Source organism: Gossypium arboreum, chromosome 7, assembly GCF_025698485.1.
Source record: "Gossypium arboreum isolate Shixiya-1 chromosome 7, ASM2569848v2, whole genome shotgun sequence".
NCBI lineage: Eukaryota > Viridiplantae > Streptophyta > Magnoliopsida > Malvales > Malvaceae > Gossypium > Gossypium arboreum.
Window position 1 is genome coordinate 104,503,766 of NC_069076.1, and position 13,796 is coordinate 104,517,561.

Below are 13,796 nucleotides of genomic sequence, written 5' to 3' on the forward strand. Positions count from 1 at the left end.
AACTTCTTCATGAAAAAACCACGGGGAAATTACTACACCTGTACAATTTTTAACTGCAGATGAAGTTGGAAAAGTGAAAATAAAGATCCATAAACTGGGAAACCAGGAAAGAGAACCCTATTTTGTTATGTTCACAAGTATAAATAGTTACACAGAACAAAAACTAATTTTATTCGGAATATAAATGTATGTACATTGCTCTCAGATTTGTAAACGCTACAGCCAGGATACAGTGTTTACTAAGATATAATTGCTAAGACATACAAACTTGTAGGAACAAAAAAAGATCTTTACAGCTGAAGTCACCAACTTGAAAGAAAAATTCAAAACGTCCAAATGGTTCACTCAAAAGTCAACTTGTGGATGAGTCTACAAAGAATCTATCGTAACCTAATTGGGGACCGGACAGCCAAAGAACCATCCATGTACCGTCATTTCTTGATGACAGAGATTATGCTTTTGTTTTTAACTGTATAATGAACAAGACTATACAAAGAAAGCAACTCAAACCATCATATTCAAGTCGGAAAGATCATCCATGGGGATTTCAAGGCCCATGAAGTCATGATCTTGTAAACCATCATCGTCAATGTTCAACCATGAACCCAGATCTTGTCCTGGTAATTGTAAGTCATCCAATACATCCAGGGCAAACTCATCTTTATCTTTGGCATTATTATTTGCAGTTCTCTCACTTGACTTTGATACAGAAGTTGATGTTTTGGGTTCTGACATCTTGCCAAGAAGGCCATTTACAGAAGCAGATAGCTGAGTTGTTTTCTGCTTAGGCTTTGTTTTTGATTTCCTTTCCCCCTTTGCATTGGATACTGGTCGACCAATCTTATTAGTTCCATTTCTAGATAAAACCTCTCTACCATGTCCGTTTCCTTCTCTATCTCTCTCACTCCTCTTCCCTTTTGTACTACTTGACAAAGAACTTCCAATGCCTGGCTGGGCACTAGAAGTACCACCAACCACATCCTCCAGCAATAACTCTCTCCTTTTCCCCCTGTTAGACCATGAGTCATCTTTAACAGTAGTTTGATCGGATGACCGATTTGTGGGTAGAAGCAGATCAGAAGAATTAACAGCATAGCTATCCCCATTTTGACCTGCCAGAAGTGACAATCCACTATTAAATTTGCACCATAAGACCAAAAAAAGAAAAAGGAGAGAGGATAGAGAAAGTTCAACAGACTGCAAAAAATTACCATCAAGAACATTTGGCAGTTGAATACATCATATGGGATCAAACACATACACACAGACACAACTACATGTGGGAATTTCACTCTCTCCATAGGAATCAAGTGCATACCTGAAGCTCTGGCTTCCAGAAAGCGGGTTGAACTTTTGGTGCATGGCTTTCCAGATTCAGTATCTGTAGGCGAATCTACTGACTGCGCACCATTTAGGTGGGAAGACCCAGAAAGAAACATGTCTCTAAGCATGGGCTCATCAAAACAGCTCCTGCTTGTATCTTCAAATTTATGACATCGATCTAATGTCCGTTTAACAAATGCCAAGGAAGCTTGCTTGATCATTTTGTTGCTGGAACCCTTAGTAGCATTAGGACCCCAACAAGTCTATTAAAAGAATATGAATAGATCATCAAAATAGAATTCCAGAATCATATCATAATATATCAGCACAGGATAAGAAATGGGTAAATAAGCGTTCTTAGATAATTAAAAATTCTCAATGGAAAATGGAAAGCTGTAACACAGACGGAACAAGCAGATTTATCCACCTATAAATAAAGCTCTGGAGAAAACTAGGGAAGAAAACTCAAATTTCGAGACAATATCCCATTTACAATATAAAATTTGCAACAAAAAGAAAAGTACCCTGTTACTTATCCACTTTAACTACCCTTGTCATTAATGCAACTAAAGGGAAAAAAATAAGAAAAAAACCTAAGAGTTATTAGATGAAAATCTCTGTTGACCACTCTTCACAAGGCTTTAAATACTTTCCACTATCAAAACCCAGAGACTCAAAAGGTTACATGAGATTGTTTCTTGAGAGCATCAAGGAGAAAACCTAAGCATATGTACCAGAAAGGAGAAGGACAAAATATCCAGCCTCAAATTAGGCAACATATAAGCACATTATGATCATGGTGAAACAGATTCCATATATAAGATCAAGGAGAACTGCAGAAGCATCATCCATTTGGGACTTAGTGAGCAACCAAGACTTTGTCTACATTGAGATGGTGTCTCCTCACTATCTGAATAAAATGAGGAGTTTGAACTGCCCAATAGGAGGTATTTCTTTCCTACGACATTGAAGATTTTCACCAACTTTGGCACTTTCCTTTATATTTGGACCAGTTGGTTAAGATTAAAATATTGCTATCCTATCCATTTGCATCTGATTATTTCTATTTTTATGCAAGTTTTAGTCCACACAATCAACTAATTCCTTGAATACCTTTGACTTTTCCTCTGGACCAGAGCTTAGTTTCTACATTCTCATGCTAAAGGGATTCCCTAGATCAATTTGGCAAAAAACATGCTTGGCTCTGGGTACCCAAAAATTTAAACATTATGATAATAGGTGCATGCAATTGAAAACCAAAACAAAAAGGAGAATGAGCATTAAGAAAATTACCATATACTTTTCATAAGCCATCGTGACAAGTTTGTCAAGAGCACATTGTTCAAATTCCCTAAATAAAAAAACGATATGGTTATAGATGCACAAGGCACCAAAGATTTTTATGTTAAAAGGCAAATGAATACAAAACTCCATGAAGAGAAAGGGTAAAACAGTACTTCTCCTGAATTGTTCTTGTTTCCGAGGCTGCTTTCAACAGTTTATCAAGTACGCCTTTCTTTTTTGAAACCTATGCAATTCACAACAATATTACAAGTTGAACTTATCAGAACAAGCTTTGAACTTTATGATGGAAAATCCAACAATAATTAGCACAGCCAAGAAGAAAGAGCTTGTTGAATATTTAATGACAGTTATCATGAGACAGAAAGGTGGAAACAATAATGCAAGAAGAAAAGAGAAAGAAATATCAGATTGTATAAGAGCTTCAATCATTCCATCAAGAAAGTACCTGTTCCTTGTGCTTCTCCTCTAGCTTACTAATGTCCTCAAGAATCTCAACATCTCCCATCTGTGCTATGTCAGGCTGAAAAATAGTGAAACATATGAAGTTAAATGCATTAACAACCTTAATGTCAAGGGAGATAGAGAAGAAACTAGAAAGACACAAGCATCTGAAGTAAACCATGACAGACATGAAAAAAATAGCCCTTCAAGATAATAAGACTGGACATACATGAACCACTGGACAACCAACAATTCAGATAACATAGGAGCACAGACCAGACCGCTAGATCATAATAGTTATTGATTTTGAAACAACAAAGAGAAAGGGAGAAAGTTATCAACTGCCTATTTCATAATATTATGTGACAAAACAGACAATTCAGCAATTCATATAAATATACAAGGAGAAGAAGACCAACCAGTGGTTCTAAGAAAATTCCAATACTCTGAGCCTCCAAAATGAGTTTCTCATTTGTAGTCATACTCGCATACTGGAGTTCTGAACAAACCATGCCGGGCATCTGTTGGTCTGGGAAACTGCCATTCCGGGAATGACTAAAATTTGAGTTAGTTCCTATGTTTCCCAACATATCAATTCCAGGATCATCATGTTCTGGCTTCTCAGTTATCCTATAACCATCGAAAGAAGCATGCCCAGTAGATTGGAAGTTAATATGAGTCAAACCATTGCATCCCAATTCTCCATCCATCTCAAATCCAGTTTCATAACTATCAAATGGGAGGTCTTCATTTCCACTGTCAATATCTTCTTCTGGAATTAAAGCTGATAGAAACCTTTGACAAAGGGGAATCACATTATGGTCCCTTGTATCCAGGAGCAACTGTTGTGAATGAACTTCATCAACTGATGCTACAGCACAGATTCCAACATCTCTTTCATGTTCAAGCAATTCAAACCCATTGATGGGGGTACTACAACCATCTGTAATAGAAGGAACTGGTGTTGATCCCAATTTGTTAAGTTCATAATTTCCCTGAAAGATATGGAAAGAGTTTAGAGGGACTAATATACTCATGAAAAAGATGAGTTCTTGAGACTAAAACTTAAATCAAATGTAACAAAAAGCATTTTATGAAATTCAATCTGAAACAGTGTTGTAAGTACATCCTCACTAAGTTACTTTTACAATTTTCAATGAAAATAGTGCATCCAAAGAAGGTGTAGGCACTCTGTTGTCATCCACTTTTTGAAATGTTTACAATTGTGTTGCAGTGTCACGAAGAAGTGTGGTTGAACACAAGTCCTAACTATTTTTACTGTTAAATATATAAATTTGGCATGGTAGCACAGCATTGCAAACTATTAATTCCAAAATCAAATAATAAGATGAGTTCTAGAAAACTAGTCACTTGGTTTGACAACCATTTATATAATATATATCAGCAAGACAACAAGAATTTATTCATTTATCTCATGCCTTGTTTTAAAAGATTTTGATGAAAACAATAACCCATGCCTGTTGTAGTGACAACGGAGGGTCAAGGTCTAGGTTCAATTCCACTTTTTATCCTACCATGTTGAAAAGAAATCACCCTATACTGACCAAAAATAAAACACAAATGGCAACCAATAAGTCATGTGTAAAGCATTTCAATAAAAGATTTAATCTAAAATGATTTCCAATAATCCTTTCTCCCGAAAAGGGAATACCTTAAGGGGTTTTAAGAGTCATACAAGATATTAATCAAAATATGCTAAGGTCTTATGGTAACAGCAACTATCAATCTTAATCGGAGGGACAAGCAATAATACCTGCTGCTTCAAATAGGCAATATCTGCATCAGATATGAAACCAAGAAAAGGCTCCATCTGCCTCCAAAAGGTATTCGGAAAGGCACGAGCTGCAATGACAGTAAAATCAACCGACACAAAAAGGTAGATGTTGAACCAAAGAAAATAACATGATTTTGAACCAAAAAAACTAAAGATTTTTTAATACACTACCAGAACTAGTAAGAGCGTTTACAGCAGCCACCAATTCTTCATGTCCATCCTCTGAACCAACTAAGAAAAGTGTACAAAATGTATTAGAAGCCACGACCATGTAGCAGGAGATTTAGAAATTCAGAAAATTTTGTTAAGCATTGTTATATAAAATCCAAGGAAATTTAAATTTGTTAGCTTGAAGTATAACTACCAAGAAGATCTGCAGCTGCACTGATTGCTGCATGCTTCTGGCGAGCATAGGGCTTGCGGTCAGTGAGCTTCCTAGTTGGAGGACGACCAGCCTTGCTGAGCAAAATATTCATCGAAATATGAGATTTCAATCAGAAGGAATGGTGGTTGTTCAAGACCACAACAAAAGAAATATTATTAGTGAAAGAGGTAACAGGTGGGCATGTAGGAAGAAGTATTTAACCTCTCAGCCTTATCCAAGCCAAGCCTAGCACTTCTGAGCTGTTTAGCTGTTCCCACATTTCCATACTTCTCAACCGTCATTGGCATAAGAGATCTTGTAGTAGTAATACCCCGCCCAGTCCTCCCTTGTCGACGCACACCATCGCCAATGTCTTCTCCATTTATCAGCTTATTCTTTCTTGATGGAAGGATCAAATTTGAAACTTTTTGAACATTCTGTCCAGCTTTCTCATCTATTTCATCAAACTTTGTCACCTTCCCTTTACATTTAATTTCAGCAGCCCCAGACTCCTCACTCTCGGAAAGAGCAGCTGAAGATAAGGCATCACCTTTTAGTTTAACTTGTTGGGGAGAACCGCTTGACAAGCGTCTAGAATATCCTGAACCAATTTCGTTTCCAGGCATATCAGATACTGTATCCAGTAATGGAGTTTCATCATTATGTGAAAGAACAGGAACAAGATTTGTTCGTCTAGCACTTCGGGAGCTCTTCTGTGGTCTCTGACTGGCCCAGTGAGCAACAGGTGGTGATGAAGACTGAGTTGATATTGTGCGCTTGCGATTATTCACTCCACCAGCAGTGGGTGGTTTATTTGTACAGTGAGAAAGCTCCCAGTCATTTGATGCCGTTCTATGAACAACTGGTGACAACTTTGGGGCAACTCCAGAACCTGATCGTGGACCACGAATAGATGCATTCATTTTGGTGTTTGAAGTAGGACTAGCTGAATTAAACTCATCGCGAAAGCTCATCCTGCATATTTTAGAGAACAAAAGGCATGCAAATAAGTACATATACTGCAGAAAAATCCTAAAAGAAGCGCACCAAGACAGAGAAAAAATTTTAAATAGAAATGAGCCAGCAATAGTTAGGCAAAAAATGCAAATCTGTATTAGGAAAACGATGCATACTTGTTAACAGCTCTTAGATTCACTCTCTCTTTATCAGAAGCAACAGGACGATCTCTCTTATCATTGCGAAGGGAACTGTTATCCAGATCAGTCCTAGGGACAGATGATCGTGGACCCAAGCCTGTCGGCAGCGAGATACCTTCTGATTTTCCAACTCCAGCAGATCCATTAGAAATTCCTGACCTATAACAGGTTAATTTATTTATTAATAGAAAATCAAGAATAGGAGGCATCAAAAGTTTAAAAAATGTAAGGCAAGGTTCAATACATGGAGTATTCCAAATACAAGATTTGAAGAAAAGGCACTCAAGAAAGACCCTAACACAATTTCCCTACGGCCACCGTTATGACTGTCTGTTATGGAAAGTGCATCCCTCTATAGTCTGATCCAAAGGCTCTTATAAAAATTCTTTCGTTGTATCTCTCAAAGTGATATATGCTTGGATCTTAATCAGAACTTAGAAGGTGAGATCAGGTCAGGACTGAAGTACTAAACAATTTCCCTATTCTCTACAACCACCACAATAATCCTCTATTAAGGAAAGAGCATCCATCTATAGTCTGAGGCGAAGACCCCAATAAAAGTTCTTTCTTTATGTGTCAGAATATCATGTGATTGGATCTTTAATCAATAGGTTAGGTCTAATCATGACTAGTACTCTACCTCTCAAACATTAAATGCAAGATCAATTAAGGCAATTTGTTAGATGTCCAAAGCACCAAGGCAGAAACAATTTCGCTTAATCTAAAAGCTCCATACCACGCATCTAGGTGATTTTAGATCTCAAGCAGAACAGCATGCCAAATAAGGATAGTACAGCAAAGGAATATAAAAATTCAGTAAAGCAAAATAAATTAATACAAGAATGTACAAGGGTTACCATAAACATAGTGTTACGCAGATAGTGTCATTAATACCATACTCAACATAGAATAAGAACCTCAAAAATTAAATGTAAAACTAGGAAGTGAAATAGAAAAGGACCTCAGAAGCACAAAATACAAGCTTGATATCAGTAATTCATTATATTCTCCACAACAAAGGTAATTAAAAACAAAGGAACAAAGAATGCAGTAATATTGAAAAAAAGCTGCTACTGCCATCATAATTATGATTGAAGCCCCTTATTCCTAAAATTCTCTGGGCAGTGGGCTGAAAATATCGATCATACCATCATATCAATGTTAATAATCAGACCAGAGGTTGAACAGGAGGGTTGCTGGTGCAAGTCTTTCAACCTGCTGCTCTAATGTTAATGCTAAAAGCATGAAATAAGTATCAAATACAGTGTACTAAACCAAAACATGCATTAATTTTTTTTATGAAAAAACCAAACACGCATTCTACTCGATGGGTTCACCCATCAATTGAAATGGGAAGTGGTCAAGGGTTCAACTCTTAGAACTTACAAAAAAGTCAATAATAAAATAAACACCTAAAACTTATTTAATACCTAGCCCTTAACAGAGGTTATTAAGCTAACCATTCAATCACCATGGCATATGCACAATAGCAGAGCTTTCAGAAGACCTACCTGAACTCATTGGAGTCATTATTTAATCTTGATCGAGCATCAGAAACAGGTCTTTGTTGTATTCCCTGTTTAGGTTCCCGGTAACCTTCGATGGGTTTAGCTGATACCATACTTGGGGATACATCAGGTTTTATCCCAGATCGTTTTTTCTTCATCTTTGCCTTTTCCCATCCATCAACAGCACCGGCTAAAGTTCGATCTTCACCCTGAACTGCAGCACTATTTGAAACTCTGAGCATTTCCCTATCCCTATCTGCATTACCAGGCTGCCTGACTAGAGAATTATTCTGCAATATCCATCTAGATTCATTAGAACTAATGTTAAATATTCTATACAAGAGATAGCAAAGCACAAAGGGCGCACACATGTAAATTGGGCACCAAGCACCAAGATGAGACCAAAGATAAAAAAACTACACAAAAAAAGTAAGAAGAAAATGCAATGAAAGACCAAATTCATACCAGAGCATGTGTAAAACAGAATATTATGTGGGCTTGTGTAACAGGAAATGGTTTTCCAATCACTTATATAAGTACTAACTCAACAACTGAAATACATAAGAAAATCTTTTGAAAAGGAACAGTAAAGGGAACAAACCACCTATCATCATCTCACAGGATCGAGAGAAAGAAGCAAGGTTTGACTCAGTGACAAATGGACAAAAAAAAAGAAATGAACTAATATAGAAAATTGAAGGGAAAGCTAGAGAGAAGGAAAAAAATAAGCAATAATGACAGCAGTAATTACACACTAGGATACGACACTCTTCGATTGCAATCATACTTGAATATGGCACGTAAAACAGCCATTGCACAAACTTACTGAATACATTGTATCTAGGCACAATAGAAGATATAATATCATCATGACAGAAAATGCATAAAGATGAAAGATATAAAAGATACAAACCCTAACATCCAGCAGAGAAGTTCGAGTACGTTTATTAGGAAAAGCACTTTTAGGCCTTTCTTCTGACTTCTGCTGTTCAAATTCAAAACCTCCAGCAATGGAATGATTATGTATTCCCATCTTACCAATACTTGGCCCCAAGACTGACCGATCACTAGATAACAAAGCATTAGACCGGTCACTACTAAAGCTTTCTGATCGAGATCTCTTCTTAGATGGAATGGTTGGGAAAAACTTGTTGAAGACTGATAAGGCTTCATTGAAAGTTTTCATGCGCTCCCTGTTAACCAATTACATTAAAAACTAAAGACAACTACAATCCAAAAAACAAAAATAACAAAGAACTACCTCGCTTTGACAGAGCAATCACGTAGACCAGTCTTAACTCGTTTGATTTCCTCAGGTATGGGAGAAGGCAGCAGCTTGCCTTTTGACAACAGAGTTGGAGCTTCATCAGCAGAAATGCCAAGAGCAGCATTAATGTGCCGCTTAAAGTCTCCTTGGCGACTAGACTTATGATCAGCAGCAACCACCTTGGGATCAAAACGCAAGCACTGGAAGAAGTTGGATACGTCTCCTTGGGCTACTAAGGAAGTGCTCCTCGACATACTTGCCAGAGAAGATTGAATTTGATTATCCAAGGTCTCACGAAAGCTACCTGATCTGTCTAATTGAGCAGCTAAGTGGGCTCCACGCTGCCCACTAGTGTACAGTGGCCTATCTGGGCTATCAGAAGGCAGATCAAACTTGCTAGACGTTGCCATTGCATCAGGTTTTGAAAATCCACAATCTTACAAGGCCAATAAATAAAGTGGTGCATGACAAATTTGCCGTACAACAGCACATAAAGGCTGATTTAAACTCTTAAGAACCAAAAACAGCCTATCTGCAAAGGAGAGAAAACTGAAGATGAGCATATAAATTTTGTATTAGATCCCAAATCCACTGAATACTACTTCAAAATTCATGCTTTTTTATGCATAATGCACATGTAAAAGTACAACTAGAAGCAGTAGGTTAAAATTAAGTCGTAAAGTAATCCCCAGTAGTTATAAAGAAATATCACTGGCCATGGAACTAAAATGGCATTCATCACCTTCAACAGCCTGTGCCATAAATCTTTTATGGAGTGCAAGTAGCAAAACAGCCACATCATGTATCATTTATCATAGATTGTGCACACACACAAATCAGAGTGTAAGTGCTGGAAAATTTTTTAAAACCTTACATTATCAAATTAGAACTAATTAAACAAATATGGAAAAGAAAATAAATGATCGTAAAAATACGGGGCTGGCTTCATTAACTATCTCACCTTGATTCATGAGGGTGCACACATCACCTCATCATGAAAAATTATATATATTAAATAATTTACCTTGTTTTATCTGATAGAATCATAGTTCGCAAAGTTAGCCCCAGGTCAATTTCAGCAAATTAATTAAACTCGAACCAAAGAACACTGCCACTATTTAACTAGCTGCTCCAGCTGAAAATATTCTATATATCATATCACTAAATATCTATCTCACCCAAATAAGATCTAGAAGGACAAACATTATTTAACTAATGAAACTAACTTTGATTTCAGCTGCCAGTGACATCTAGTACATAGCAATCAGTAATAGCAGTATTTCCATTTTAATTATTTCCTAATCAACATTGCTTTTCTGTTTCTCCCTTTTTTTTGACTAAGCCAGAGATAACATATACAATTGCATTCAACTTAAACTTTCCTTACTTCAATCAAACCCAATCTAAAATTCAGTCACATAGAAATCCAAGAAAAAAATAATAATTCAGTTTCCACAATATTGCTTCATTATTCAACTAATCAACAAAACCCAGCTTCATCAGACGAAAAATGCTCTATCTTACACAGTAAAAGTCACTCAAAACTAAAAAAAAAAAAAATTCAAAATCGAATCCTCTAAACTCCACGATTTTACATCTCAATCATACTTCATTAATCGAACCACAACAATTAGAAAAAAAAAATTGCAGAAGAACCCTAAAAACTAAACCAAGATGAATATCATAAAATAAACTGAAATTTCAATCAAACAAAATTTATAAAAAAAACAGTGAACAATTTTTAAAAAAAAGAAAACCCTAGAGCTTGTAATCAAAGAATGTGAGTATATAGAAATAATATACCTTCAATGAATCACAAACAAGATTCGATGGCGGAGGCTATACTTTTTTATAAGAAAATAATTAAAATTTTTCTTTAAATTAGGGATACGAAATTTGGCTTTTTATTTACGTAATTTTGATTGAAAGCTCTAAATCGAAGAGTGGGAAAGTTCGTACATGGCCATGGAGGTCGAAAGCGTTCCCCCCTTTCTCTGTGTTTTGATCGGCAATGAAAATTTGGGATTTATTAAATGACGATTATACCCACCCTTGACGAGGGAGGTGTAGTGTTATTGAATAAGGAGTTTTTGGTGAATTAGAAGTATGTTGAGCCGGCTCTTATGAGACAGCTTGTGGTTTATGTAATGTGGGAGAGTCCTTTTGGGTATTGGTTTTTATTTTCTCTTTTAGTGAAAAAAAAAAACTTAAATTAACCATAAATTGTATAATTTCAGACTTTTTCAGTTAAAAGAAAATATTTGGACTTTTAAGATCACAGAATCTATGGATTCAAAAATATTCTCTTCCTTTATTTTTTTGAGTTGACAATTGGCAATGTAATTTACTTGATCCACATCCATCACACTCAATTCTATTATTTAAATATTTAATTAAATTAATGTTATTTTATCAATGGAATTCTTATTCTGTTGTAAAACTATTAAAATTTTATTTATTTTATAAAGCAAAGGAATATTATTCTAATTTGTATGAAGCGGTCATTAAAATTTTATCAGACACACATTCATATTGTGTTACTTTCATCCCCAATCGCAATATTGTTAAAAAAAAAACAAAGTTACAAATATTAGGGTCAAATATATCACAAGTCCCTATCATTTTCAAAAATTAGAATATAATCCCTGTATTTTCATTTCTTTGAGTTTAGTCTATTCACTTTTTTAAATTTTAAAATTCAGATTCAACTATTAACACTCTGAAAATATTTTCGATATTTTCCTGTATTTGTTTCATGGAAGACAGTTTAGTCAACGAAAAATGACTTACAAATCTAAAAGTACAACTCATATTCAAGAAAATCATTTATGAGTAATTTAATTTTATATAAAATTTAACTTAAATCAAGCTTAATGTTATTATATTAATAATAAAATTTTAATTTTAATTCTAAAATATATAACTATTAATATAAAATATTATACTTTTCAATATTACTAAACATACATATTAATTATTTATATTTAATAATATAATAATTTATTTATAAATGATTAATATAATTTATTTTTAATAAATTATTTAATATTATAATTTTATTTTAATAATAAATTTTAAAAGTAATAATTTAAAATAATATCCTTCATATATTAATATATTAATAATAAATATATATAACAAATATAAATATATTAATATTAAATGTTTTATAGTATAAATGTTAAAAATATGTCATAAGTCTATATACTCTTCAAAATTTAAAACTTAGTCTTTATACTTTTATTATCAAGGATTTAATCCTCTATATTTTAGATTTGAAAATCAAGTTCGATTGTTATAGTATTAACATTTTTTCGGCAATTTTGTTGATGTGACATGTTTAAATAAAAATACGCACTTTGAAATCATGTAACTAAAAAATTATGTTTGTAATGAACCTGAATTTAAAAAATATTTTTAATAGTGCCAATAAATTGAACCTGAATTTTGAAATATAAAAAGTATGACTAAATTCCCAAAATAGAAGTACAATGACTAAATTTTAAATTTGCAAATAGTACAAAAACTTATGACATATTTTAACTTAGTATAAAATATTAATATTTTAATTATATAAACACGAGTATCTGTTTAAATAATACTTAATTGCATTTATCCCTTGCAACTCTAATATGATAATATATGTAATTTAAATTAGGTTTTAATATATATGATATTGATTATTACAATATATTATATTGTTATAAAATAAATTTTGATTGTCAAAAAGAAATTGTACTATCATATTTTGTAACAAATATATTTATGTCATATTTGTTTCACAAATAATAACTTTTAGAAAATGATTTTAAGAAATTTTGCCAAATAACGGAAAATATTTTACGCAAAATCATCCAAACACTAGAAAGTTATAACACTCCTAACCCGTATCCGTCGTTGAAACAGGGTTTCGGAGCATTACTAGAATTTGCAAATCACCTAAAAAAACAATTAAATACTTACCGATTCAATGCATCGTATAAATAAATATATTACCATTCAATCAACAGCTTGGCACTTGTATAAGCATCAAACAGCAACATTGTTAGTATACTAGTACATATTTCATATAAATTCAACATTGATATACTTAATTTCTCGACGTGTCACACTTGAGTTTAATAATTGTCTTTACTTACATAATTTTCTTGTATCAACATATCAAGATAATCATATATGTACATGTCACGAGACATATTATTCTCTTGCTGTTTCTTCATAAGCATATCATTCATTTCGTTATATCATTATTTCATGCACCATAATTTCCATATATCTTATGTATATTTATTTCGGTAATAGCTCATATTAAAATTAACATAAATTAAATTCCATGTACCTATACTTATTTCATTTATCTATCTTCTTAATTATTTCATTCAACTATTTTGTACATATATTTCCATATGACTAATTCTTGTAAACATTTCACAAAACCATTTCATATAACCTTTCATCATCTGATACATATTACCTGAATATCAATTGTTCAACTGATGTCATAGCATTTCCCATCCACGGTCTTATTTATCTTCAACATGATGCCATAGTGTCTTTCAACTATGGTCTTACTCATTTTCTGTCAGGTTGCCATGGTATCTTTCAACCATGGTCTTATTCATTTCATGTTACATTG

General features: G+C 33.9%; 1 protein-coding gene across 2 annotated transcripts; it reads right to left on the bottom strand.

Annotated features, from left to right (window-relative positions):
• Positions 1-147: 147 nt before the first annotated feature.
• LOC108457505 (uncharacterized) lies at positions 148-11,370 on the bottom strand. 2 transcript variants are annotated; one of them, XM_017756636.2, is made up of 15 exons: positions 11,120-11,370; positions 9,155-9,692; positions 8,807-9,086; positions 7,897-8,183; positions 6,362-6,544; positions 5,451-6,203; positions 5,229-5,323; positions 5,036-5,095; positions 4,844-4,932; positions 3,489-4,064; positions 3,074-3,148; positions 2,781-2,851; positions 2,617-2,674; positions 1,319-1,586; positions 148-1,112 (listed from the first exon to the last, which is right to left on the bottom strand). In XM_017756636.2, exons 2-15 carry the CDS (start codon positions 9,568-9,570, stop codon positions 505-507), a joined length of 3,819 nt encoding a protein of 1,272 aa, XP_017612125.1. In that variant the 5' UTR covers positions 9,571-9,692; positions 11,120-11,370; the 3' UTR covers positions 148-504. The 2 variants fall into 2 exon arrangements, with proteins under 2 accessions (XP_017612125.1, XP_017612113.1); XM_017756624.2 differs by having other exon boundaries at positions 10,964-11,365.
• Between the last annotated feature and the right edge of the window lie 2,426 nt (positions 11,371-13,796).